Source organism: Fistularia commersonii, chromosome 11 (genome assembly GCF_037954325.1).
Source record: "Fistularia commersonii isolate RoL2024-O1a breed Wild chromosome 11, RoL_Fcom_v1.0, whole genome shotgun sequence".
Lineage (NCBI taxonomy): Eukaryota > Metazoa > Chordata > Actinopteri > Syngnathiformes > Fistulariidae > Fistularia > Fistularia commersonii.
This window is the reverse complement of record NC_141294.1, coordinates 13,287,834-13,315,520: the sequence shown is the minus strand read 5'-3', so window position 1 is coordinate 13,315,520 and position 27,687 is coordinate 13,287,834. Positions and strand designations below refer to the sequence as shown.

At 60.7% G+C, this 27,687-nt stretch overlaps 1 protein-coding gene across 1 annotated transcript; it reads right to left on the bottom strand.

Moving 5' to 3' along the window:
* Positions 1–1,358: 1,358 nt before the first annotated feature.
* On the bottom strand, positions 1,359–27,421 carry kif13a (kinesin family member 13A). The gene is given in 42 exon segments (XM_086155021.1): positions 1,359–2,684; positions 3,139–3,398; positions 3,400–3,873; positions 3,875–4,185; positions 4,476–4,640; positions 5,280–5,431; positions 5,514–5,598; positions 5,890–5,937; positions 6,011–6,088; positions 6,157–6,309; positions 6,377–6,469; positions 6,546–6,722; positions 6,788–6,912; positions 6,991–7,046; positions 7,137–7,263; positions 7,356–7,455; positions 8,335–8,367; positions 8,730–8,876; positions 8,985–9,117; positions 9,182–9,333; positions 10,108–10,281; positions 10,377–10,541; positions 11,063–11,212; positions 11,289–11,432; positions 11,515–11,677; positions 12,585–12,804; positions 12,956–13,131; positions 13,215–13,301; positions 13,485–13,615; positions 14,571–14,705; positions 14,781–14,891; positions 14,974–15,186; positions 15,512–15,623; positions 15,851–15,963; positions 16,069–16,203; positions 16,315–16,402; positions 17,085–17,265; positions 17,473–17,565; positions 18,008–18,068; positions 20,645–20,657; positions 26,784–26,874; positions 27,087–27,421. Coding segments are annotated over 42 exon segments (5,814 nt in total). The 5' UTR covers positions 27,142–27,421; the 3' UTR covers positions 1,359–2,550.
* Positions 27,422–27,687: the final 266 nt, after the last annotated feature.

The following is a 27,687-nucleotide window of genomic DNA, read 5'->3' as shown; positions in this document are numbered from 1 at the left end:
AACGGGTCCGGGGGGCGGGGGGGGGGGCACGGCCCTCCCGCGGGCCTGGGGGTGGGGGGCGCGCACACACACTCTCACACACACACACACACACACACACACACACACACACACCTGTTCTCTGGATGCAGAGGCTCCGGGGGGACATGCCACCCGCAGACAAAGCGCCCTGTGCGTGTGCGCGCGTCTGGTCTCCATGGAGACGAACTTTGGGATTTTCAATCGACACTTTCGTAAAAAACGTTAATAAAGAAAAAAGAAAAGAATGAGTTACACCGCCATCTGGCGGAGGGTGGCGGTACTACAACAGCCACAAAGCAAATACTACACAACAGTGACAAACACTGACAAACACACAAAAACAACAAATACAACAGAGACAACCAATAACAAACACACAAAACAACAAATGCTACAGAAAACCACAAACAACCAGACAAAAACAACAGATACAACAGTGCCTACCACAAACAACCACATAAAACAACATAAACAACAGAGACAGCACCAAACAGAAAGCGACAACGACAAACAACAACCCCCTAAAAAAACAAAACATACAACATAGATGACGACAAACAACAACTGAACAAAACACAAACAACAGAGACAATGTCAAACAACAACCACACAAAAACAACACAAACAACATTAATGTTGCTGCTGACCTGTTTACTTTGTTTATCTGGTGACTTTAAAACAAATTGATAGTTTGTGTGTCGGTTTGTATTTTTGCGTTTCACTCAAAATACTGTGTGTGTGTCCTCTTTATGTGTGTGTACTCTGTGTGACGTTGTTGATGAAAACTTGTGAAAGCCTCGTGCATGTGTGTGTGTGTGGAGCAGGAGCTACATCTCCTGGGCGAGGGGAAACATCTGAGCGCTGAGAAGGTTCTGCTGGGCCGCTGGAACCAGGAGGAGCTCCGAGCAGCAGAGGAGGTCAGGAGGAGGAGCGAGTCTGAGGGCCGAGATGGACGACAGGATGAAGAAGAGACACAAAGTCCATCCTGGTATCTGGACAGACATGGTCAGGGACCTTCAGGCCGTCCGGGGCCGGAGCCAATCAGGGCCGTCCCCGGGCGAGGGGGCGGGGCTTAACCAGGAACGGCCACCTGTCAATCACAAGGCCGACAGTTCACCCTGACACTCACGCCCGCACGGGAGAACGTGACCTGCCTTCCTTGGAAACTTCCAGAAGATGGATGGATGGATGGAAAGAGGATGGATGAGAGAAGATCACAGATACTGGGAGGATTTTAAAGTACTTTTCTACACAAGTATTTGAAGTACAACATGTTTCCCCAGTGAAACATCTAGATGTTCCTCTAGAAGAGAAGAAAGGGACCAGGAGGCAGCAAAGTGATTGTAGATGTTCTATTCTAGAACATTCTGTACCAAGGAACCGTGGCAGATACATCATAAATACATTCTGTACAATAAACTGTGTGAATACTATTTCCAAACATCTCTATGTACACCTCCTCCCCGCAGGAGAGCCGCTTCGCTCAGAGGAGGAGGAGGTCCAGGTCCGGGTCCGAGCTCTCCAGGGTCGATGTGGGACCCCCCGCCCCCCCCACCGGCCCCGCCTGCCCCCCACGGTCCCACCCGGTCCCATCCGGTCCCATCCGGTCCCATCCGCCCAGCGCTCACTGCATCGTGGAGGAGGTGAAGATAAGCACCACAGAGGTTCAGGTCAGAGCAGTTTGTTAATCTGGAAGCCAGGTGACAAGAGGGTTATGGCAAGAAGTTCTTGGAGTCACCTGGGGGGCGGGGCAGGAGGCGGGGCAGGAGGCGGGGCAGGGGGTGGGGCATGAAGGCATCTTTATCTCCAAGTCCTGAACAAAGCCCATAGGTGCTCTATTCCTCAGTCAGTCTGGACCTGCAGCTCCTCAGGTCCCATCCTTCCAGTGCGGGGGGGGGGGGGGGGGGGGGGGGGGGGGGGGGGGCACAGTGTTACAGGACTTCAACAGGACTTCAATCTTCTCAGGAACTGCAGTCCCATGCTGAAGGCATCTCAGGTTTGGAAGATGGTCCGGCGGTCAGGGTGTGCGGACTCTGCATGGAGATCCTGCACGGCACTGAGCTTCACACACACACACACACACACACACACACACACACACTCACACACACATACACACACACACATCTCTACAACAACAGGACAGCAGACATGGACCTGCAGCTCTTTGGTTCCCTGACGTCACATCTCGGCGAGGAGGCGCTTTGACAGTAGTACATTCCTCTTTTTCACATCCCAGATGTTCTATGAGCCTGGTCTTACAAAAATATCATATATTAGTGTATATGTATATATACATATATATGGATGTGTATATATATATATCATAATATATATACTGCTGTGTAATGTCTCCCCTCTCCTGTACGGAGTCTCTCAGCTTGTCCGTCAAACTGTGGGCCAATAGAAAGGCCCGCTGTGCATAGAGAGCTTCATTGAGCAGCTTCTTCGGCCGCGAGTCCGCGGGACCCCTCGGCCCAAAGGTTCCCGCGGCGACCGGAGCGGGCAGGGGAGGGGGAGCCGGGGCCCCTAACTGATGGAGGTGTGGGGCCCGGGGTCCGCGGAGGGGGGGCCTCGGGTCAGACGGGACGGCTTCACGAACACGCCGTGACCGGGGGGGCAGCGGAAGTACACCCTCCCCTGGACCGTCCCATTGTGCTTCCCTGGGGGAGGACAAGGACACACACACACACACACACACACACACACACACACACACACACACACACACACGGGAGCCATGTTTGAAAACAAAAGTTATTTTGCTATTTACACATAGAAAACAGTATCTGTAAATGTTTGTTGTTTTTTTTCCTGCTCCTTTCAGGGACCACAGCCAATCACCTGCCTCCATTGAACCCTCAGCCAATCACCTGCCTCCATTTAACCCTCAGCCAATCACCTGCCTCCATTTAACCCTCAGCCCTTTCCTCTCCTGCCTCCCAGCAGGTCACGTTCAGGCAGAGGCGAAGGTGAGCGTGGAGGAGGATGAGGTGAGGGTGAAGAAGGTCAGCCTCCAAGTTACGTGACAGTCATGTTTTCCAAAGCGGCATATAAAAAGTCCTCATGAGATCATGTCCTTCTCCGGAGCTCAGGTGGAGAAGAAGACGGACTCACCCACTGCCAGGTCCATCTTCACGCCGATCCAGATCCCCTTGGCGAACTCCACCCCTCCCACGTAGTGGACGGTCCCTCTCCTCTTCCCGACCCACACCGGCTCTCCGGGGGCCATCCAGTCTGGGAGCTGAGCCGGGGAGCCCTCGTCCCCGCTGGAGTCCCCCGAGGGCTCGGCGCCGCCGGGGGGGGGACTGGGGCGGGGCCCCCCGTGGGGCAGGTCCCCCTGCGCCGGCTCCCGGACGGGGGGCTCTCCTCCGCTCAGGGGGGGGGGCGGGGGGCGGCGGCGTCCGCACGGGGTCGGGGGTCCGAGCCGAGGGGGGCAAAGGGACCCCCTCGAACGCCTCGCTAACTGGATGGGCATCGCAGGGGAAACATCCACGGGCGCTTTCTGCAGGTGGTGAGGCTGCAATGGGACCTTGGTCCTCTGCGGGCGGCGCCGGGCCCCCTAGGAGCGGCCCTGGACCCCCTGCGAGCGGCCCTGGACCCCCTGCGAGCGGCCCTGGACCCCCTGCGAGCGGCCCCCAGCCCCCCGTCTCGTCGGCGCCCTGGAAGTCGGTGAACTCCTGGCTGCTACTCAGGACGCAGGACTGAGGGGGGGGGGACGGGCGCCGCCCCCCGGGGCCGACAGGAACGGCGACGGGCGAGGAGGAGGGGCGGGGGCGGGAGTCCGAGGGGGGGGCCGGGGGTCCGGCGCCCCTTCCCCTCCCGGCCGCGCCCCCCCCCGGGGTCCCCGCCCAGCCGCTCGCAGCTCTCGCTGCAGCTGAGCGTGGCGTCGGACAGCGTGGCGTCGGAGGCGCTGTGGGACACGTAGCCGCTGGTGCAGCTGCTGGCGGTGGGGCTGCGGGGGGACGCTCGCACGCCGGGGGGGTCCGACACGCACGCACCCCGGGGGCCCCCCTCCTGCACCTCCAGGCTGGCGTTGTAAATCTCAAAGTCGGCAAAGTCTTCCGGGACGTACGGCCGGACGCCGCCGAGGTCCCGCTCCCGGTCCTGGTCCAGGGTCGGGTCCAGGGTCGGGTCCACCTCCGCCTCGTCCTCCTCTGAGTCCTGCAGGTCAAAGAAGCGGCAGACCCCCCCCCCCCGCACAGGGTCACCTGGGTGGAGCTGCAGCCTGGACACCTCCGGAGGCTGAAGGTCCAGGGCTCACCACCGACATGAGATGATATGATGTGTATTCAACATAAATGAGATGCAGTGTAACTTGCTGCGGCTGGTCGGAACCAAACCTGACCCGCTTAGACCTCCAGAACCAGAGGAGCAGCCCTGCATGGATGCATGTGTGTGTGTGTGTGTGTGTGTACGTCAGAGCAGAGCGTGCTGGTGTTTGTAGCACTTACAGCACTGAGAGGCAGTGTGTGGCTGAGCCTGCTGCTGGTGGAGGCGGAGGTGAAGATGGAGGTGGGGGTGGCGGGCGTGCAGCGGCCCTCGCCGCCCGCCCGGGGCCGGCGCCAGGGGCAGGGCGGGGGGGGCGGAGCGGGGCCGTCCACACATGAGCGCATGCTCTGCAGATGGGTCAGAACAAAAGCAAACTTCACACACACACGTGCACACGCACACACACACACATGCACGAACACCATGCACGGAGCCGGCTAGTCGGTGACGAGGTTAACGCCATGCACGTATTAATTTTACACAAACTGCGCTTGAAGCGACGCCCGCCTGCGATTGGCTGTTGAGAAGACGGGTGCTGCTTGATGGATTTCTCCTTCTGGACAAATACGGGAAACCGACGGACTCCGACTGGACGGCGGGAGCTTCAAAACAGAGCGCGCGTGTTGATTTGGTTGCTATGGCGATGCGATAAGAGGCGGAACTAAGTCAATTCCGCACAACTAATTCAATGATCCAAGGATTGGAGGCGGCAGCGAGTGCAGCGTTCTCGAGATACTCGGCGGCGCTGCATTCCTCCCGGCTCCGCCTCCGACCTCTTCAAGCGCAGCTGGGAAACGGCGGCGCGGGGTTAGTGCAGAGCCGGGCAGGCGGGATCCATCTGCTGTGGGCTTTTACTTTCTGGTGGAAATCGTCTGCTGGTTACCACGGTAACCACAAGCATGGAGATGTCGTTTTAATGAGTGGGTGACGGGCGACGGGTGACGGGCGACGGAGCCGGGAGCCGGGAGCCGGAAGCCCTCCCTCACCTCGTGTCCCAGCAGAGGCCGGGCCTCCAGGACCTTCTTCACCTTGTTCTCCTCTCTGACCGGGAGCAGGGCCTTCAGGAACTTGGGCGGCTGCGGGGAGAGGACCTTGAAGGGGCTGGAGTTGAAGAACGTGGGACTCTCTGGAACCAAACCTGCGGCGGAACAGTCCGGGGTTAAGGCGGCACGGGGGTCCGTGAGCGAGGGGAACATCTGAGGACCTCCTGGGCGTCTCACCCGGGTTGTCCCTGCCTTTGAGCGGCGTGCTGCACAGGGAGCCGTCCTGGGGGCTGCAGCCGGAGCCCTCGGCGTCGCTCTGGTCCTGAGGGGGTTCAGGCTCCGTTAGTCCGTCACCCACTATGATCTCGCTTCTTCTCCAGAGGAACCAGGTCCTTCTCTCAGGACTACCGTGAGGTGGACCTGCTCAGCGACTACATGACCCCCGTATGACCCACAAACCCTCAGGTCACCGAACCGCCCCCTTGTGGCCGCAGTGAGTATTACGAAAACACACCTCTGATGATTGACAGCTTGAAGTGTATGTGTGTGTGTGTGTGTGTGTGTGTGTGTGTGTGTGTGTGTGTGTGTGTGTTTGTGGGTGTCAGGTACCAACCTTCCATTCTTCATCCTCACAGCCGCTCAGGTCCGTCCGACTGCAGGACTGAGGAGAGCATGGACTCAGTGAGAAGGCGGCAGAGGAGCACTGAAGGTGTTCCTGCCGTGAGGTTCCTCACCTGCTGGACGTTGGGGGTGCTGATGCTCCTCCTCAGGTGCCTCCCCTTGGCAGCCAGCGCCTCCTTCACCGTCACCGCCTGCAGGAGATGATCCGGGGCGTTCACCGAGCCCCGCGGCAGGAGGTCCGCCGCCTCAGGCCGCTTACCTGTCGAAGCCTCTCCAGGCTGAGGATGTTCTCCACCTCCAGAACCCCGCGAGTGTACTTTTCAATGTAGGTCTCTCCGTCCTGGGTCTCCTCAGCTTCTCCCCGGGCGGCCATGAGGGCCAGGGTCTCCCTCTCCTCCGGCTCCTCGGACGCCTGAGGAGAGAAGAAGTGAGGACCTGTGGTGGCGCGGAGTCCCTTTGAGCCCGAGATGAAGTTCTACCTTGGGGATGTTGGAAACGATCTCATAGGTGACCCCGCAGGAGTACAGCGTGTTCTTGAGGGACATCCTTCTCTTGAGGCTCTGGGTGAAGCTCTGCGGGAGACAGCGACACCGTGAAGTCCGTGACGGACCCGGTCCACGTCGAAGGCGTCTGCCCCGGCGTAGGAACCTGCTTGTTGTAGATGTTGACGGCGATCCTCTTGCGGAGCACCAGCTCCATGGAGGCCGGGTGGCTGAGCTGCACCGTGGCCTTGATGATCAGGTAGATGCGCTCGTGGGGAGACGTGACCCGGTTGAGGTGAACGGAATCGTGGATGGAGGAGTCCCAGGAGCAAAGAGCAGACACCTGGGGGCAGCAGGAGGTCAACCACCGGGATCTTCTCCTTCCGGCCGCAGGCCGGCGGCTCCTACCTCCTGCTCGCTGTGCCTGACGATGGGCAGGTAGAAGAAGGGGCTGCCGTGCTCCTTGGGCAGGATGGAGTTGACGCCGGCCGCCTGCGGGCCCGTCAGCTGCTCGCTCATCGTCAGGTGATCCGCTGAGGACCGACACAATCACATCTTTGAAGGCTTCCGACCTGAGGAGCGTCTCTCCTGTGAGGAGGCTGAAGCCTCACCGTTCAGGTCCAGGAAGAGGACAGGGATGTGGGCCTCCATCCCAGCAGGTGGAGTCCTGAGAGCAGAGGAGCAGAGGTGAGGAGCAGAGGTGAGGAACACAGGTGAGGAGCAGAGGTGAGGAGCAGAGGTTACTGGTGTTGGCTACCAGTCTGCTGGAGCTCCAGGGATGCCGCTGCCCGGCGCCGGTACCAGCACGGCGTTCCTCTCCTCGGTCAGGCCGACCCACTGCTCCACCAGGCGAGCTTCTCGCTCCACGTCCTCCTCGGACTTCTCTACATTCACGGAGCAGAGAGGAGTCACCGCTGTGGCCGGGGGAGGAGAGGGAGCCGTGGACGGACGTTCCTCGGCCCGGCGAGTGTCTCACCCTGCTTATTGATGATCTTCTTGATCTGCTCGTCCAGGTACTCCCTCCGTTTGATCAGGGCCTCCGACCAGCGCTCTCGGACGCAGTTGAGATCTTCCTCCTGGAACCAGACGGACGACGGGATGAGCGGCAGCGGGGCGGGAGGGCCGGGCGACGGGCCGCTCAGGATCTTCAAACCCCCCCTAGATGTTCCATGGATGTTCCTCCCACCCAGAGGCCTTCCTGAGCTGGGACCCGACGCATCGTCACGCCTCCGTTCAAACCACGAAGCTCTCACACACGTCCATTCGCACCTTCACACACTCTCGTGCCGGTCGCCACGCTGCCGTGCACCCCCGCGTCCTACCTGGAAGATCAGAAGGTCACCAGAGACCGCAGAGAGCAGCTTCTCCTGCGACTTCCAGCGCAACCCTCAGGCCTCCCGGCCCCGCCGGATTCACCGCTTCACGCCCGCCATGCGGACACATGCAGACGGCGTGCAGACGGCCTGCAGACGGCAGGCAGACGGCGTGCAGACGGCCACGTGACGCAGCCAGCTGACAGTAGCATTAGATTAGTGTGCAGCTCAAGGAGAGGCAGGAGAGCAAGCAGGACTGGATCCCTGGCTCAGCCACAGTGGAGTGCGCACACACACACACACACACACACACACACACACACACACACACACACACACACTCACACAGACACACACACACACACCCTCAGAGGCCATACATGTGTTGGGGTTAAATAAAGCGTTCCTTTAAGTCAAGGAGGTGCAGCCATCATCCTCTTCATCCTCCTCCTCATACTTAAACGCTGTCAGTGACGCGCCAAGAGGCACACACACACACACACACACACACACGGGCACGGGCACACACACACACACGTCAGTGGGTGTTCTTCATGCTGCAGGGTGAATGGGCTGCAGGCTGGAGCAGCAGCAGCAGGTTGCTGGGGGTCAGAGGGCCACACTGAGACGCTGAGAAGGTACCTGATAACTATCCATATCGTCCTCCGCCTCTCTCTGGCAGGAGACAACACACTCGGTCAGAGGTGGAGAACCTGAAGCTGCCCTCCAGGAATGTGCACCCTATGCTCGAAGGTCTTTCCAGAAGTCTACGCTCTCCTGGAGACGTGGTTCTAAGCTGAGGGACGGTTCGGTTCCTCGGCCTCTCCGGAACCCGTCCTGCTGCCAAAGCCCAGAAGACTAAACAGCCTTCAGTGGACTCTGCTGGGGAGAAGCATGGTGTTCCCACAGCAGGGCTTTACCTGGAAGCCTGCTGCTCATCCTATCCATCTGAGCGCAGCGGGTTGTGTGTGTGTGTGTGTGTGTGTGTGTGTGTGTGTGTGTGTGTGTGTGTGTGTGTGTGTGTGTGTGTCACAGACCTGGTAGCTGTCCAGGGGTCTCTGCAGCCTGGTGGAGCGAGCAGACACGCCGCCGATGGAGACGGACAGCAGGGCCTCCACCAGCAGAGGCAGCGTCCCCGAGTTCTGGACGGGCTTCACGCAGACCTGCAGCCTCCTGGAGTGACCCTGTGAGGACACGCCGGCAGAAGCTCAAGGTCCGACGCTCACCATCAAGGCCGCACACGAGCGGAACGAGCCGGGGTCCTCCTGGACCTGAGCTGCCGGGCCGCTGACCTGCCGCAGCTGGAAGACGCCTCCCGTGCCGGCGTCCCTCCCAGGGTGCATCTCCACCGGCGAGTACTCCCCCTGCTCGTTCAGCTCCTGGATGGAGATCCAGAGCTCGATCCTGCGGGACACCTCGCTCCACCTGGGGGGACGGGGAGCGTCAGGGCGGCCCCTCGGGTCCGCCGGAGCGGCAGGAGGTCCGGTACCTGTCTCTGAGGGTCCGGTTCTTGGCCCCCAGGGCGTCCGGATCCCAGCGAGAACGTCCGTTCCCCGCGCAGCAGTGACCCCACACCTCGATGGCCAGAGCCCCGTCAGATATGAACTCCAGAAACTCATCCGAGACGTGGACCACGTAGTCCTGCACGGGAGCAGAACACCGAGTCAGAAGCCCGTCTGCTGCCGGACCCTCCTGGAGGTGCTTCTGGAGAAGCACCTCCTCTGGAGGACCACCGGACCAGCAAGGCAGTATCTTCTCTTAGAGTTCAGGGAGTCTCCTGCTCAGTCACACACACACACACACACACACACACACACACACACACACACACACACACACACACACACACACACACACACACACACACACACAGCTACCACGCTACCCAGACCATCAGGAGGAACTGTGTTGGTGTCCGAGGACACTTATGCATGCTGATAGGAGGAGGACCTGAACCAGCAAGCTTCTGATTGGAGGTACACCTGCTCTACCAGCAGATACACCACCAACCTCAGGCTCTGTCACGCCCGGACCAGGAGAACCTTCTCCTCTCTCCTCCTCCCAGGAGGTTCTGACAGAGCATTCCTGGCAGCCACAGCTGAGAGCTTCCAGTCCAACCTCCGTCGCATCGGCAGGTCTGGGCGAATCTCAGAAGATATCTCAGCAGAGCCCAGGAGGACACGTCTGCCGTGCTCCTCCGGTGGAGGGAGACAGTTTGGGTCGCGGTTCTCGGCCTCTGAGGCGACCTTCTCTGTGGAACCCCTGACAGAAGGAGACCTTGTGTCCAGAGCCCGGGATCATGTCCTCCAGGGAGGAGACGTCTCCACCACGGAGATCTCGCTGATTCATCAACCCACAAAGAACCCGTCTAGTCGCCGACGGTCTCCGACCTTCTGGTTCCTCTGGAACACCAACCTTGCAGTGGTCGAAGTGGACGGTGAACTGTGCGTCGGGGCTGCGGGGGGGGCTCCTGTCGGGGCTGACCATGGGAGGAGCCACCGTGGGCTCGCCGTGCTCCCAGAAGGTGTACTGGCAGAAGACGAAGTTGGACAGGTTGAGCGGAAGCCCCGTGGCCTCCCTGATCCGGACCTGTGGTGCAGAGGAGAAGATGGAGGTGAAGCCCGGAAGGACCCGGAAGGACCCGGAAGGACCCGGAAGGACCCGGACGGGCCGGCGGGCCGTACCCTGCAGGTCAGCCTCTTGGCCATGTGGACCATCTCGCCGTTGGTGTCCATGACGTCGTAGCAGCCGCTCTCGCCAGAGTTCTCCGAGGAGTCGTCCCCCCCGCACGGCCGCTCGGGGACGGCGCCGCCCGCACGGCTCAGCTCCACCTGCAGCCGGCCGGCCAGCTGTGGACGCAGGACACACCTTCATCATCTCCGCACCTTCTGAGCTCCTCTCGGTGAAGCCCTCTGCCGAGCTCCACCGACAAGACGAGCCAAACGTCAGAAGCCGCGAGAGAAAATCTGAGCCGGTGGTTTTAAACTCAGATCCTGGGCTTGGAGATGGAACCAGCGAGGGCTTCCTGCAGCAGGCCACTCTTCTGATGCGCCTCTGCACCAGAGGTGGAGAAGACAGACGTTCTCACGATGAACTTGGATTCGGCAGTACATGCGAAGCTGCGATTGGACGAGAAGCGGGTTCCCCCGGACCAATCACAGGTCCTCATGTAGAGACGTGGACCGCTCGGCCTCTCGTTCACGCGTCCGGACCACGTAGGGCCCCCAAAGAACCTCCTGCATGTTTTGGACCGCCTGGGGAACTCGGAGAACCCCGAGGAACCCCACGCAGACACGGGGAGAACATGGAGGCTCCAGGGACCTTCTGCTGAGAGGATGATTGTGGTGAAGATGAAGGTGCGTCCGCCTACCTCCCCCTGCTGGCTGATGATGGGGACGGCGTACTGCAGCCTGACGTCGTAGAAGAGGCACTCCAGGAAGATGTTGGCCACCCCGATGAGGTTGTGGTTCTCCTGGGCCTCGTAGAAGGGGTCGCAGTGTTTGCCGCCGGCCCCGTCGCCCTGAGGACGGCGGCAGAAGCACGTGAGTCCACCGCCGCGTCCTACCAGAGCACCTTCTCTGCTCCGCGCTCCTCACCCCCTCGTCCGAGCCCTCCTTCCAGTCGCGGTAGTGGTCCCTCATGTCCACCAGCTTGTTCTCCAGCTTCTCGATGGTCCACACCTGCGTGCCCTTCCCTTTGCGGCGCACTTGGATGGCCGGCTCGCTCACCATGGTTCCACGCTGGAGACAGATCGGCCGACCGCCTGAAACCACCCGATTCCAGCGGCGGAGAAGCTGCGGCGGCGGCGGAGCGGAGGCCCACCTTGCGGTTGGCGCTGAGGTTGGCGGCCGGGATCTGCAGGGTGACCTGGAAATCCGTGGCTTTGCTCATCTCCTCCGACAGGAAGTTGGCCTCTCGCACCAAAGTGTTGGCCTTCACCACCTGCTCCCTCAGCCGGGACAGGCTCTGCCGGAACATCTCGTCCCTGGAGGGCAGCACACACACACACGGGGGGGCGGTCAGGGTGTAAGGGTGCACGCACACGTGTGTGTGTGTGTGTTTATGTGTGTGTGCGTGTGTGTGAGTCAGCGAGGCCCAAAGATGACCGAAGGTCAGCTTTCCCGGAGGGTGACCGGTGTTTTCTTCACCTCCGTTCGACCAGAGTGAACCCTTTGACCTCTGGCTGACCTCCCAGACACCAGGAGGCCACACACCTGGACCAGAGGAGGACCTGCCGAGGTGCTGAGTTTGGCTGAAAGTCTCCTGAAGGTTTCAAGTTATTTACGTCGGCCATATGGGACCCTGCTGGCGGGCGCAGTGAGCCCGGCCCACCACTAGTGGGCGCAGAGACTGGAGAACAGAAGGAGGTGCAAAGAGCTCAGATGAGGAGGTGGAGCCACCTGGGGTGACCTGGGGTCACCTGAGGTCACCTGGGGTCACCTGGGGTCACCAGAGGTCCAGAAACAAAGACCGCGTTTTCAACATAAAGCTTTCGAGGCCAAGATAAGGTTGAGGTAACACGGCGGCCTCCATGGAGGAACCTGGATGTCAGCGTGGGAAGCAGCTGGTCAGGTCTTGCTGAGGCCTCCTGCCTGCAGGTCTTCTCCACCTCCAACCTTCTGGATTCAACCCTCAGGGTGTCCAGGCCTTCTTATGGGTGAAAACAGGACACGGACCTCCAGGGAGGAAGATGGACTTCCAGATCACATGAGTGTGCTTGTGATCACTTGTGTGTCTGATTGTGTGTGTGTGTGTGTGTGTGTCTGTGTGTGTCTGTGTGTGTGTGTGTGTCTGTGTGTGTGTGTGTGTCTGATTGTGTGTGTGTGTGTGTGTGTGTGTGTGTGTGTGTGTGTGCGCGCGTGTGTGTGTGTGCGTGTGTGTGTTCCACCGACCTCTCCTCGGTCCACAGCCGCAGCCTGGTGTGTGGTGTGTGTGTGGAGAAGGTCAGGCGGTCGCTGCTGCTGCGGTGGTGCTGCCGGCTCTTCTCCGGAGAGAGCTGCTGCCTCAGAGACTCCAGCTCCCGCTCGTACATCATCTTCTGCTCCTCCAGAGCCGTGCGCTTCTCCTCCAGGTACTGCTTCTCCAGCACCTGGACCACGTTCTGCATGGGGTCTGCACACAAACAGGCCCCCCGGATTACGATCTCCAGCCAGAGTCTCCTCGGGAGACGCCGGCTCCTGATCCAAGGAGGCGCCTCCGGAACTTAGAAGCCGAGGTTCCGAGTCAGAGCTCGGCCGAGGAGACGGGAGAAGGTCCTAATCACCGTTGTTCCCCAGAGTCTTCATGATGACCTCCATCTGGGCAAACTCGTAGCTGTAGTCCTGCTCGGAGGAGGCCTCGCTGGCCGTCTCCACGTCCGCCTCCACGAAGCTCTCCCGAGGAGACGCTCTCTCCAGCTCCTTCAAACGGTCCCGTCGCTTCCGGCCGGGCAGGTTGATCCTGAGGACACAGAGGAGCCGCTCACCATCTGACCTTCTGACCTTCTGCATGGACCTCTGACTGCCACGACAGCGGCCACCTGCCTGAAGAAGTGGTTGTTGCCCCAGAGGATCCGGTCTCCGTGCCACAGGTGGACCAGAGAATCCACCATCGTCCCGTTCACGCAGGTCCTGCGGGACCAAGACGGAAGACGACACCCGCCGGTCAAGATCTCAGATGGGATGAGAAGCTGAGGCCGTGCAGAAGGAACCTTCTCGGAGGGAGGAGGAGGAGGAGCCGAGGTCCCGCCTGGACCCTGAGGTCCTCGACCGCGGAGGAGCCGGACCGCAGAGTCCTCGGCTTCTCCGGCTCACCTGGCGTTCCCCAGGGGGGTGAGGGTCACGTCCCCGTCCGAGCAGAGCTCCAGGACGCAGTGCCGGGCCTGGATCCCGATCCCAAACAGCTGGATGTCCTGAGACGTGTCGGCGCCCACCTTGGTGTGCTCCTGCGGACGAGACCAGGAGAACCTCAGGAGAACTGCGGTCCCTGGGTCGGACTCCCGGTCCCGGAGAGGACCTGACCCGCACCGGGACCGGGGTGGAGGACCAGCACGCCCCCTCTGCAAAGAGGGCTACGTCAGGCAAACAAGTCCTGCCCGGCAGAACCTCCGCACCGAGGTGACAGCCTGGCCCAGGACCAGGTCCGGGAACCGGGCCGGAAACTGGACCAGGACCAGAATCAGGAACTGGCCTAGGACCAGGACCGGGACCGGGACCGGGGCCAAACAAAGGCGTGTGGTTCTCACATGCCTCTCTGATCTCCAAGGCCTGGTCTGCAGGTCAGCTGACCTGCTTCTCCCAGACCAGCTCGTCTCTGCTCCGGGGGGGGAGATGTTGTTTGTGTCCCTCATGATGATCAGGGTGGTGAGGAACCGAGGAACCGAGGAACCGAGCCAGAGAGGAGCATGCTGGCAGAGGGTCATCAGAAGGAGAGATGGCTGAAGGTGTGTGTGTGTGTGTGTGTGTGTGTGTGTGTGGTGAAGGTGTGACCCCCCCCTTAGGGTCCACATCCTGTCCCTCTGATCCTGTCCTCCTGGCAGCTGCACGGACCTCAGGTGGACCTTCAGCGGACCGGCAGCAGTTTGACACCCGGCCCTTCTTCATGTTCTCTGACCTGAAGGTCTGAGCGCTGTGAGAAGGAGCCACAGACCAGGGTTCTGAAGGTCTGGACTCCATCTTGTCAGTGGTGGGAGTCGCTAACATAGCGTAGCTAGCGTAGCATGTCGGGAGCTTCTTCTCGCCGCTCCATCTGAACTAATGGATTATGATCTGATCTATGTTCTCCACCGAGACGGGACGTCTATTCTGGGTCTTCTGCGGGTCACGGGACGAGGTCCGAGAAAGGAACGGGGCCTCCCCGTTCCTTTCTGCGGCCCGCGTTGACGTGTGGAGACACGTTACCTTCAGGTAGTAGACCAGCAGCTCGTTCAGGGCGGGGTCTGCGTTCAGGTTGACCAGGAAGCATTTATCTTCCCCCACTTTGATGCCAGATGTCTCCAGAGAGATCCCCATGCTCTCCAGCTGCCTCTGGCGCTCCTGCAGGAGAAGATCAGAGGGTTGGACACAGCGGCGAGGGAGGAGGCCGTGATGTTCCTGCGCCGGAGCTCCGACCGTGGCGATTTCCTCCGTCTTGCGTAGTTTCTCCTCCCAGGTGACGGTCAGGTCCTGGATGAGCTTCTCGGACTCCTGCAGTTTCTCCTGCAGCTCGGGAGCCTTCATGGACTGGCGGGGCGAGCAGAGATCAGGTGAGGGACGTCGGAGACGCCGTCCTCGCCGGAGAAGAAAAATGCGTGTCCGTTCCCACCTCGGCCTGCGAGAGCTGGACCTTCAGCTTCTCCACCTCCTCCCGCAGCTCCCTGATGATGCGGGCGTTGGGGTCCTCGTTGACCACGGCGTGGTTGACGATCCTCTTTGCGCGGTCGGCGTAGCGCAGCGTGGACAGCGTCTCTTCGTAGTTGTCGGCGGCCGGGCTCACCGTGGCGATCATGGCCGTCTTGCTGTTTCCGCCCAGGTTGTCCTGCGGTCGGGCGACATGACAGTCGTCACGGAGACGGCCGTACCTACGGCTTGTTTCCGCGGTTACCGACGTCCTCCGGACCGAATACCGAGTCGACGCGTATCTGAAGACCGGCTTCGGGCGCGAGGCCTCCGGACAGCAGCCGAGACCCTCGGCCATCCGGACACATCTCGAGCCGACGGCCGATCGGAGGCCGCCGTGCGGCGCGGGGAGGCGGCTCATCGGCCGCTCGGAATGCGGACGCCTTGTCGGCAAAGTAAAGTTCTAAAAGCGGTCCGGGAGACACGAGTGCGAGGAACGTGGACGAGGCCGGCGGAGGTCAGACCTTCAGCAGCCAGGTGAGCACCGAGTCTCTGTACGGGACGAACTTGGCCTTCCCTTTCCCCGCCGACTGGTCGGCCAGCGCCGAGATGACGCAGCCCAGGGTGGTGAGGGACCTGCGGACACAGGAGACGGGAGGGCAGAAGAAACGTCTTCACGCCGGGAACCAGATCCGCGGGACGAAGCTCCCCGGAGCCTCCCGGAGCCGCGGGGACGGAGGTCTGTGGAAACCGGGCGCCTCTGCTTCGCCGAGCTTCGCCGCCCTCTTTGCTTCGGCGCCGCCGCCCCCGTGGAGCTCCAGGACCGACTCCGCAGGACGTCCAGGATTCAGAAGAAGGCCCACTTGTTGATGTTGCTGCCCTCCTTCAGCCGGTCTCCGGCGGCCCCCGTCTTGGACACCCTCTCGCTCCCCGCCAGGTCCACCAGGCTCATCTTGCTCACCTTCTCCCCGGAATTCTGTCGGCCCGGTCGGGAGAAGCGAGGGTGAGTGCGGGCGGCGACCAGAAGGTGTCAGAAGGTGTCAGAAGGTGTCAGAAGGTGCGAGCCGACGAGGGGACCGACCCCGGAGCGCAGGTCGTACAGAGTCTGCGTGACGATGATGCTGAAGACGGCGTGGGACCTGCTGCTCTCCTCGTTCATGTTGGTGGCCGCGACCGTCCGAGACTTGTTCCCCTCCGACATCAGCACCTCGATGTCCTGGAACCACACAGGAGGTCCGTGAGAGGAGAAGGCGGGTCCGGCCAGGACCTTCTGGACCCGGATCAGAGGAACGGGGTGGAGATGTTTCAGCCTGACGGAGGAACCTACCTCAAAGCTGGTCACTGCCAGCTGAGACAAACCGTCCACATATGGACCCAGAACTTTGTGCTCCCGGACCTTCAGAGACTGTCGGCTCCTTGAGGAGGACGGAGGAGACACAGAGAGGACAAGCTTACTGGCCACCTGGACCGCAAGAACCCTAACCCAGATGTCTCCTGAGAGGAGGAGTGAGGCCTGGACCTCTTGTGGTGCTGAGGACCTCTGACACCACCTCAGCACTCTGCATCTGAACTGACTCCACCTCTCTCAGTATCTTCTACAAAGTCCGAGGCGGTCCTTTCCAGTCCGGTTCAGAACCGGGAGCAGCTCACGAGATCAGGACAAGAACCTCGTGACGTCCAGGATGGGACATCACCATGTCAATCCGCTCTCACTGACCCTTGACCTCAGAGTCAAACCTGCAGGTCTTCCTGGCCCCAAGTCTGAGAAGGTCTTGGCCTTCTACCTGGCCTTGCATTGGTTCTCGTCCTGCTCGTGTCAGAGCCGCGTCAGAGCTTCTGTCACAACCACCTTCTGCGGTTCCTCAACTGGAACCTCTCCACGTTCCTTCACTGGCCCAGGAGGCATCTCTAGGACCACATTTGTCCAAGACCACACACAAGCACTACCACACGTACGCACCCACAGATGCATGCGCACACACACACACACACTCACACACACACACACACACACACACACACACACACACACACACACACACACACACACACAGATACCTGGCCTGCTGCCCACGTAGGGCTCCACATTGTACCTACCCTTTGGGATCCAGGAGATCACGGACCTTCTCATTGTAGATCTCCATGTAGGAGACTTCCACCTTGAAGGAGTGGGCCTCGTTCTCCTCCTGGTGGACCCTCTCGAACAGCGAGCAGCAGAGTCGGGGGATCAGACCGGGCTGGTCCCCGTTGCCCATCATGGAGAAGGACTTGCCTGAACCTGTGTGGACCGAGTGAAGAACGTCAACCTCCCGGCTTTTACTTCAGGCGTGAACTTGTGCTTCATCTGGACGATCTCGCCCGGCCGAGCAGCACGCAGACGTTTCGGTAGGTGGAACATCTGGTGGACCTGCCAGGCGGGCTCCTGTGTGGACTCAGAGACCGCAGGGCTGTGGACGGGTGAAGCCCCAGCGGAGCCTGCAGATACCTGTTTGTCCGTAGGCGAAGATGCAGGCGTTGTATCCCTGGAAGGCGTTCTCCAGGATCCCCTCGCCGAGGCACTTGAACACCACCTCTTGACCTTCGGACACACAGACAGTCGCCATGGTGATCATGGTAAACACAGGAAGCCCGGTGTCCGTGTGGACGGCGGTTTCCATGGCGACCAAGAAGGGACGATCACAGCGGACTTTTGTGCCGAGCTGTGGAGAAGAAGCGGCGAGCTGTGCTGTGGAGATGAACAAAGCGGGGCCTCATGCAGAGACGTCCAACCATTCATGTGTTTGGACCGCAGGAGGAACCCGGAGAACCCGGAGGAAGCCCACACTGGAAGGCCTCTGCTGGGAATCCAACCGGGGACCTTCTGCTGAGATACCTCGACAATTATGCGTCTCTACAAGGGGTCTGTCCTCTGGTGTGTGGATGAAGACCGAGACTCCGAGAGAAGACGCTTCCTCAGAGGTCGGTCTTCTGGTCCAGACCGCAGAGCGGGTCTGAGCCGAGGCGCCGGTCTTCAGACTCACCGGCGTATTTGGGGACGTTGGACTCGTCCATGGACCAGAAGCAGTGGTCGAAGGCGAACACCTGCAGAGGAGAAGAAGAAGAAGGGGAGGTGAACACCTGCTCTCCACACCTGTCCCAGCAGGAGAACCCGAGCAGATCCCGCCTCCTCGGAGATACAGACGTCCTTTGTTCTCCACAGCGCTGCTCGGACCTCCACGCCGGCCGACTTAAGTGGGTCCGTAAATCAGGGTCTGGAGCTCCACCGGGACATTCCGGCGCCCGCCGACCCCCGTCGCCGTGACAACGGACGCTGCGCGTCGGCTCTCGGCGCCAGAGACCCCGAGGAACCCGGCGAGCTCCGGCTGGAGAGGAACCTCGGCTCCCAAGTTCCTCAAAGGAACCCGTAGCTCCTCCTCCACCCCAGGCCTTCTTCTTGCTTAGAACCATCTCATGGCTGATCATGCGAACGCTCATGTCCTGGACTTTGCTGTCAGGAGGTCAGGAGAAGCCTTCTCCTCATGTCAGTCATACTCTGAAGGCTGCTCACCATGGCGAGCAGACGGGATGGAGAAGAACCTGATGGTGGATGAGGACCACCATCACGAGATGTTTTCGTGCACTTGCAATGAGCCGAGTTAGTGTTCACTTTGTTTTGAAGATGCCATCAGAAGGTCGGGACAGTTGGAATGTGGACGCGGGGACTCGTGAACTCGCGACCAATCCCATTTGTTACCATTCATGATGCTAAGCTAACTAGCTGGATGGAGATTATTGGCAGGAGGCATCCAGCCCCCCGTTGGCTTCATACCCGACGTTTGTCCTGTTCCTTTAAGACCTTCTGGAGGAAGTCCAGTATTTCCCCAGCCGGCATTTCAGCGTTCCTGCTGCTCCTCAGGATGTGGACCTCAGCCCTTCCTGCCATTGGTCAGAGTGTCTGGCTTCGTGGACAGAAGGTGGAGGTCGGGGGGGGCAAGTCTTCTCCCTGGCCGTTGCTGCTCCAGCACAGGAAAGCATACGTGTTTGTTTAGCTTCTTCCGTTAGCTTGCTGCTGGTCAGTAGCTCACTTGGGTGTCCACAATCACCATCTCTGTGTAGGTCCTGGAGAAGGTTGTTTGGTTGGCTGAGAATCCCCAGGATGTTTGGAGGTCAGACGATGACGGCTCCTGCTTCTTGGAGCACTGAAAACTTTGATTCGACCCAACCTTCTCCATCATTGAGCCTTCGCTATCTACGGTTTCTGGAGCCGTCCTGGATCTACTTCAATCCAAAGTGCTCTCCAGACGCTGGAGACCGGCTGCTCCTCAGACATTCAGCCTCATTAAAACCTCTTTTATCGTTTTTTCGATCGTTTCGGACGAGATCGTCCATAAACGAAGAACCGTTTCCTCCTCGTTCTGCTGACCTCTGAAGCCCCGTGGATCTCTGCCATCCTCCTCTGGATCTCCTCACAGGCCAAAGGGCCTCCGGCTTAAATGAGGACCCGACACCAAGTGGCCGAGCTGATCCTGGATCACATCCAGAGGCTTCTGCGGTTTGAGGAACCGTGAGGCCCGTGAGGCCCGTGAGGCCCGTGAGGCCCGTGAGCCTCGCTTCTGCTGCGTCATCCCGCCGTCCAAATACGAGACCAACCTACCTTCTACTACTCCTAGATTTTGTCGGAAAGCCGCTCTTCTGCCGAAGCACCGCCACCCCCTCAGCGACCCCGGCGCCCGCCACAAAAACTCTGGAAGAACTGAGCTCCTTTCCACTGAGGACCAGCGCCGTCGACCTTCAGTACCAGCTGCACCGTCGGCGTAGGAAGCATCTCTGCAGGCTTAGGAGACGGGACCTCCTGCGGTGACCTCAACCCAGAGAGGCAGAGCCGTTTGAGAGCACCACCGGTCTCCCTTCGAGGCGGTGTGGTGATGGGGCCAGGTCCTCCTGGGTTCCTCCTGAGGTCCTCCTGAGGTCCTCCTGGGGTCTTCCTGGGGTCCTCCTGGGGTCCTCCTGAGGTCCTCCTGAGGTCCTCCTGGGTCCTCCTGGGATCTGGGCCTGGTGTGTGACGGCACATCGGACTGTCGACTGGACGTTTCCCAGCGGAGCTCATCATGATGGAGCTCGGACGCACAATGCCGGTTTTTGTGGTTGCACGGGGGCCCGCCGCGACCCCCGCCGTGACCCCCGCCCCTCTTCTGAGCGCCCCTGGAGCTCAGACGCCCACGTGCTGGCGGGGCTGAGGGAACGTCGGGGGAACGTCGGGGTTCATGGAGAACACGCTCACGCTTTCCTTCCTCGGCGACGGTGCAACACAAAGCCTGTGTGGAGCATCCCTGCTGGTCACCAGTGGGTTGTCAGGGGGAGGGGGCTCCAACAATACAGCTTTCAAAGCACACACACACACACACACACACACACACACACACACACACACACACACACACTGGCCCAGTGTGCACGCTCGTCCCTCTCATTGTGCAGCCTTTGTGGGAGTTCACCAGATCTCCGAGCGCTGACACGTTCACACGGCATCCGTCGGGCTCCCGCTGACCCGCCGAAGCTCCTCCTCCCTAAATCACCTCCGCTGTCCATCATGTGGACCGGATCTCCTCGGACCGCGGGAGAGGCCCCGGCCCGGGAAGACCCTGCCGGTCCTGAGCTCTGAGCCTCGGAGGACGTACCTTGGCTTGTTTCCTGCCGAGTCCACGGATCCACGGGGGAGCCGGGGAGGAACCGGGAGGAACCGGGAGGAACCGGAAGGAACCGGGAGGAGACACAGAGAACAGGAAGAAGGTTAGCGTGGCTGTGTTTCAGAGTCAGAACATGTTCACATGGAGTCCCGCCGTGTCCCTGCTGTGTGTCTGAGACATTCCAGCCTGGACACCAACCACCTCCTCCTGCCCCGTCACTTCCACATTCTCCTGCCGGCGGAGCTGCTGAGCGGGTTGGTAATTGGGTGGTGGAGCGTGAGCGGAGCAGAGCTTTGGCCTGAACGTCCCGCTGACTCTGCTGAGTAAACAGCTCTTCTGCCTGTGGACTTAGCGGAGGAGGGGGGGCCCCGGCGGCGCCGGCTGCCGGACCTCCGGACTAAAGCCTGAGCGACCTCCAGTTCTACCGGATTGTCGTCTCTGAAGAGAGGCCCGCCGAGTAAAGCCGCCTTCACATCATTTGAAGACCTGCAGCTCCTGAGAAGAACCTCCTGCTCCACACCAGACGCACGACGCGTAGAAGACCCACGCCATCCCGCGGGAGGCATCTGTCGGCACAACATGGAGGAGGCCTTCACCTTCTCGTGGGTCCCGTCCAGGAAGGCCTGCCCAAACAGCTGACGGCCGAGCTGAGTCACCACAAATAACAGGCCGTAATGCCCGCAGAGGGCTGCTATGGCTAATACAAGCTAATATAGGCTAATATAGGCTAATAAAGGCTAATAAAGGCCGCCGGGAGGGACGTGGTCGTGGAACCGGAGGAGAGTCACCGCAAACGTCCGTGACCCCGATCGGTCAGGTGACCTCGTTGGCCGCCAAGCTCAGGTGATGCTCTCCTGGGCTCCACGCCATCAGCGCCGGGAGATAGCAACATCTTTAACCTATGCACAGCTGCGCTAGGCTCAGGTCACGTTAGCCTCCATGAACCGATCCTCCCGGACCAGAGCATCTACCCGGGAAACGCACGAAACACTCCGGTGCTTCCAGCCAGAGGTGTTGATTGCAGAAGACAACCTGAAGGTCGTCTTTGTTTTTATTGTCATCCGTTTCAGGGGAAGATCTTTGCTCGCCCCTCCACCCTCCTTCCCGGCCCAGGTTCAGACTTCCTGTCCGGGACCGGCTGGTACTTTCAAGCTTAGTCTGCCTCCATTGTGGACCAGCAGGACCAGGCCAGACCGGGAGTTGGGGGGGGGGGCAGCAGCCTCTGAAAGTGGAAGCTACATGTCAGCAACGGAGGAGCTCCAGAGGGTCTTGGGCTTCGACGGCAGCACAGGTGTGTTAAAGCGTGAGCGAGCGGCGAGCTGCAGCCCGAGAGGAGCGGCGGCAGCTCACAACCACATCTGGTATGTCGGGAATGCAGAGGCGGACAATGGACGGGGCTATATTTGGGAGCAGATAGCGTGAGCACTTCCTCCATAAAGCCTCCTGATTAATTCAGCAAAAACCAGCGGATCCCAGAAGGTACCGGGCCCTTCCAGAAGGCCGACGGCCCCCCGGAGGGCTCCGGTCCACTCGGCTCCCGTGATCCCGTCTTATACTAATCTCTTAATCCTTCACCGAGAACCTCCTGCGTCCAGACCCGCCGGTCTCCTCCTGCCGGCCGTCCATGTGCCGGGCCCCGCAGGCCGGGCCCCGCAGGCCGGGCCCCGCAGGCCGGGCCCCGCAGGCCGGGCCCCGCAGGCCGGGCCCCGCAGGCCGGGCCCCGCAGGCTGGCTCCAGTCCACTTCCACCAGCTCCTCTGGAGGGCGTCAGACAGACCGAGCTTATCTGCAGGTGTGGATGTGCTCTTTCCATCTGTAAATCTGCTGGAACGCCGCTGTTGCATCTGCCGTCAGCAGCGCCGCCGCCCGCCGGAGCCCTCGGGCGTCATGATTACGGCTCGCCACGCGTGTCAGGGCCGTCTCAGGTGGAGGGCCGGACGACCGACACGCACATACACACATGCACGCGAGCGCCAAATAGCATCAGCCGCCCGGCCCATGCTCTGGAAAGCCCCTTCTATCTGCTCCATCCGCATCTCCTTCCTCCTCTGGAAGGAGGTGCGGGTGGGCGAGGCGCTGGCGTCAAACATGGCGTGCAAAGCTTAGCGTGCTCGGAGGGGAAAATGACCCCCCCGGAGCCAGATTAAGGCCACGGGGTTTTTATGCCCCTGAACCCCCCCTCCTCCTCCCCCGGCGCAGAAGACTCGTCCACCACAGAGTCTCCACACCTGCAGCCACGACGGTCCACGTGTGGAATTCAACCCTCACCCACTCCAGCGAGCGCCCGGCCTGATCCGGGATCTCCAGCTGAGAAGGTGTGAGAGCTTCTCCGTAAAGCACACATGATGCTGGCCGGAGGCTTAGCGGGACTTTTAAAGACCTCAACCCGGAGCTGGATCTCCGGAGCCACCCCCACGCACAGCGGCGGCAGAGGGGCGGCGCCGCTCGCCCTCCGCACACCCAGTCCTCCACTCTGGTTTATGCAGATCCCTCTTCAGGAGGTTCATCTCAAACCTCTCCGGAGCGGCTCCCGGCCACGCCGGGTTTCAGGAGAAGGCGCTCCGATCGCGGCCCCGTCAACGCCCGCGCGGGGAAAATATCAGCGGGTGGGTCTTCTTGTCGCCCGGCGGTCCAAAGCCCTTCCACACCCCGCCGCCATTGTTACTGGCCCAGTGACTCAGACGTCACATGACCTGGTGAGGAAATAGCAGCTGTGAAGAGCATGTTTGAGGGAAGCGGTGTGTCCGGCCTGGAGCGCCCGCAGGACCGTCCCCTCCTCCAGAACCAGGCCGGGAGCTCCATTACATAACTGCTTCTACACAAACACCCCACCTCGTGAGGCAGGCTGCCGCCGCCGCCGCTGCCGCTCGCGGCCGCTCGCGGCGCAGCGTGTGCACCGGCCGCTCGCCCGCCAGCTAAAATTAGCTTCCCGAGAAAATTTTCAAGCGTCTGCTCCGCGGCGGATCACTCTTTAGGTCGTCGCCGCAGCTCCTCTGTGTCTCTGCAACCGCCGTCGCTAAGCGACCGTGGCAAACACGCTGGTCGGGACGGCCCGGCGGCCCCGTGAGTCACAGTTCCGAGATGAGAGCCAAAGTCAGAATGTGAAAAACAGCCCGGCGAGGGGCGGCGCACGGGACGCGGGCCGGCCGAGAAGATTCCACAACAAAACCTGAACGCCACAACATCTGACTCACTCGTCTCCGGCATCTCTGGCGCCGCTGCCACGGGCCGCCGGCCAGGAGGCGACCGGGGAGATCCTGCTCTGAGTTTCCAGAGCCTCCGGAGAGCTCAAGCTCAACCGCCGTCCCGCGCGGTTACAAGGCTTCCATCCCAGAGACCCCCGCCGCTCGCGGTCACTTTGAACGGGTCTGGCGCGGGCCTGCTACGATGCTAAGGCGGGTCACACCACTAAGGCTCCTCAGCCTGCTCAGGCCGCTGAGGCTGCTAACGCTACGGAGGTCGCTAATTCTGCTCAGACTGCTCGGAGAGCTGAGATTGCTAAGAACAAGTTCAAAACACAGTCAAAAAATCACCGCTTTGCCACTTTGCATATTCCGGTTGCGTTGTCATGGAAACCGATCTGTTTTTTTGAAAACCTTTGAGTAAATGTGCGAGGTCAAAGACAGCCTTTCCAGCGTGTGCAGATGTGGACGGAGGGAACGAGGCCCGGAAAGGAGATCCGGAAAGACCGACGGAGAACGAAGACGGAATCCGAAGCCCCTGGGAGCGGAGCTTGACGGAGGTCCTCCGGGGAACGGGACGCCAAATCTGAGCTTAATGAGGCGCGCAAAAACCCGGGTGGGAGGACGCCGTCTTTTCTGTGCTCAGCGTGTGGACGTAAACATCGTCCCGCCCTCTGAGTAAACACAAGCCTCCTCATGGGAGTCGGAGCATTTTATCAGCGGCGTGCAACCCTTTCCCCGTCCAAAGGAGCGGGAGACCCGGGCCGGCTCCGGGAACCACATCGCCCTCAATGGAAAGTTTGAATATTGGCACGTCAGGCGCACAATGGACAGACAAAGAGGACATTCCTGGAGGCCGGCGTCGGCCCGGGAGCTGGCGGCCATCTTTGGCAGAGGACGCTCCCCGGCAGACCTGGAGGCAAACCTTCAGGCCGGCGAGGAGCCTCGCGCTCCGCCGGCTCCACAAGGCTTCACGGGCACAGCGGCCTGCGGACGCCCGCCGCTCGGAAGCTGCGGCTCGACGCCGACACAGGAAGTCTGACACTTCCTGTCTGGTGGAAATTACGTGAAGTACACGTACGTGAAGCTCATGAAGTACATGACTGGAGTGGACTCGGGTGTAAAATACTACATGTGTATTTTTAGCCAAGAGTTCATTAGCGAGTAGCTGCGACCTCGTGCTAAGCACAGCACGCCGCGTCGGCAGGTGGACGATGACTTTCCTTCACGACCACATGAATGTGTGTGAATGAAGGAAGACGTCGGGTTTGCTGTGAAACAGCCGACATCCGTTAGCCCGTCCGTTAGCCCGTCCGTTAGCCCGTCCGTTAGTCCGTCCGATAGCCCATCCGTTAGCCCGTCCGTTAGCCCGTCTGTTAGCCCCCCTTCGAGGCCGGCTGTCGTTATCCCACTCGGCAACCTCTCAAACAGACAGCGCATGAAAACGTGCTTATTCCGGATCCACAAAGGCCGTGCATTCGCTTCCTGGAAGGCCCCGAAAAAAGCCCTTTGTTGTTTGGCTGTGGAACGGGACCCGCAACTGGAGTCTCTGCCACTTTCCCAGGTCTCGGTGGCCACATTCGCCGCCTTTGTTCGGAGATGCTAAGCTACAGTTAGCCTGCAGCTAGTAGACACGGAAGTGGTATTAAATGTCAGATTCCATCGGTGGACTCACAGTTAATCTGCATCGGCTTCTCTTGGAGAAGACGGGAGCTGACGGCCCCACGAGATTTAGGGTGGATTTAAAGCTAGCATAGCATCTCCCATGTAGCCAGACCCAATGACTCGCTCCATTCCGCGTCCGCGGCGAGATCTAGGACCGGAGGCCTTAAACCCACCCCGGCTCCGACGACCCCATCCGGGCGCCGGCGAACAAAGACATGCTAGCTTAAGGTGTTAGCGTGTTTGGTTTTCAGGTTTCGGATTTCCTTCCTCTGCCAGGAAACCTAGGTCGCCATGGAGACGTGGGCCGCAGCTCGCCGCCGCCACCGTTAGCTCTTAGCTTTTAGCTCCTGCGGCGGCCGGACGTGCCGGGACACGACGGCTGAAACCCGGCCCGCTCAGAGCCAAAGGGGGACTTTCCAGTAACAATGCTCCTCCGCTGCCCCCCCCCCCCCCCATGCCCCCCCGGCTCCTGAAAACAAAACGCTGGTTCCCCTTTCAAAGCTGCCATTTTGAAAGACATAGAAATATGATTATGGTGGCGCTCACAGTTCGGCCCGCTGACGGGATTAGCACCCGTTCCCCCGGGCCGGAGGACTGGGGGGGCGGGGGGGTCACGAGTGGCTCAGAGAACGAGGTTCGGCCTTCAGAGTCTCCTGAGTCTCCAGGGTCTGGACCTACTTCTCCAGGAGGGACGTCCCCCCACCAATATTGGTCGTCCCTGGTCTTAGTGGAGGATCCTGAACTCCAAGATCCCAAAACAGCGTTAGCGGGCGATCACACGGAGGGTCACACGGAGGGTCACCCTGAGGGACGGAGGCACGAGGCCTTCCGAAGGTTCTGGACATCAAAAGCCCTCTCAGATAATCACAGCGGGTCGGGCTCCACCTTCCCTGACGGCCGGAGCTAAAGGGGCGTCTCCCGGGCGAGAGGACGCCCGTCGGGCCGCGAAACCATGACGAGCGCCGACCCCTGGGCGACCGCCATGACCTGACCTGACGCCGGACACACGGATCGCCTTCATCACCCTCACAGCACCTTCACCATCATCTTCATCAGCAGGAGGACGTGATCATAGGGCCTGAGTTTCACTTCCAGCTTCTAGTGTGTGTGTGTGTGTGTGTGTGTGTGTGTGTGTGTGCGTGTGTGCTCGGCTGCGCTTCCATCCACCTTGCGCACGTTTCAACCACGGCATCTCGCGCGTGCACGTGCGCGTCCACCCGCAGATACTTTTTCCAAACTCCGTGCCCGTGAAGTCTCCGCGGTGCTCGTGACGCGTTCACGTACCTGCCGTCTCCCTTGGCGGCGGCGGGCGGCGGCCGGAGGACCGTCTGGTTGTCCTCCATGTCCACCACGCACTTGGTGTTCAGCTCCAGCTCTGCAAAGACACGGCGCTCAGGAGGGCCCCGGGGCTCCGCAGGCTGCGGGGCTCCGAGAGCTTCGGGGGCCTCCGGGGGCCCCGGGAGGAAAAGTTTGTGCGGCCGAAGTGAACAAACGCCACCGGAAGCGGCGACGGCCGCCAAAAGACGCGCTTCCGGAGATGAAGGGGTGATTGTGAGAGGGTGGAAGGAGGTCTGGAGAAGGACTTACCCCTGCGGTTCATGGGCCGAACTCTCACCGCCACTTTCACCTTCGTATCCGACATTTTAGTGTTCGGTCTCCGGGGCTCCGCCGCCGGCCTCTCCCTCTCCGTGTCAGCGCGGGGCTCCGGCGGACCGTCTCGGAGCAGACGCCCGCTCTCCGCTCTCCGCTCTCCGGCTCCCGTCCGTCCTCGGCGGCCGGTCGGAGCCGCGGTCCCGCGGAGCTTCGCGTCGCGGCCCGGCCCTCACAGCCGCCCGCGCCCGGCCGCCGTGCGCCGTCCGCCGGCCCCGCGCCGAGACCCCTCCGCCATCTTCCGCCGGAGACCGCTGCTCCGCGCCGGAAGACCCGAGCAGACCGGAGGGGGGTGAGGGGGGGGGGGGGGGGCGGTGTCGACTTTTTGCACGCGAGTCAGCAGGTCAGCGTGCACGACACACACACACTCATCACAGACACACACACACACAAAGTAACACACACAGACTCGGGATAACACTCAGAGATTAACACACTCTGGGAAAAAAACACACAGGATAACGAATACACAAAGAACGCACACATACTCACAACACACGCTCTCACAACACACACACACACACTCAGAACACACACC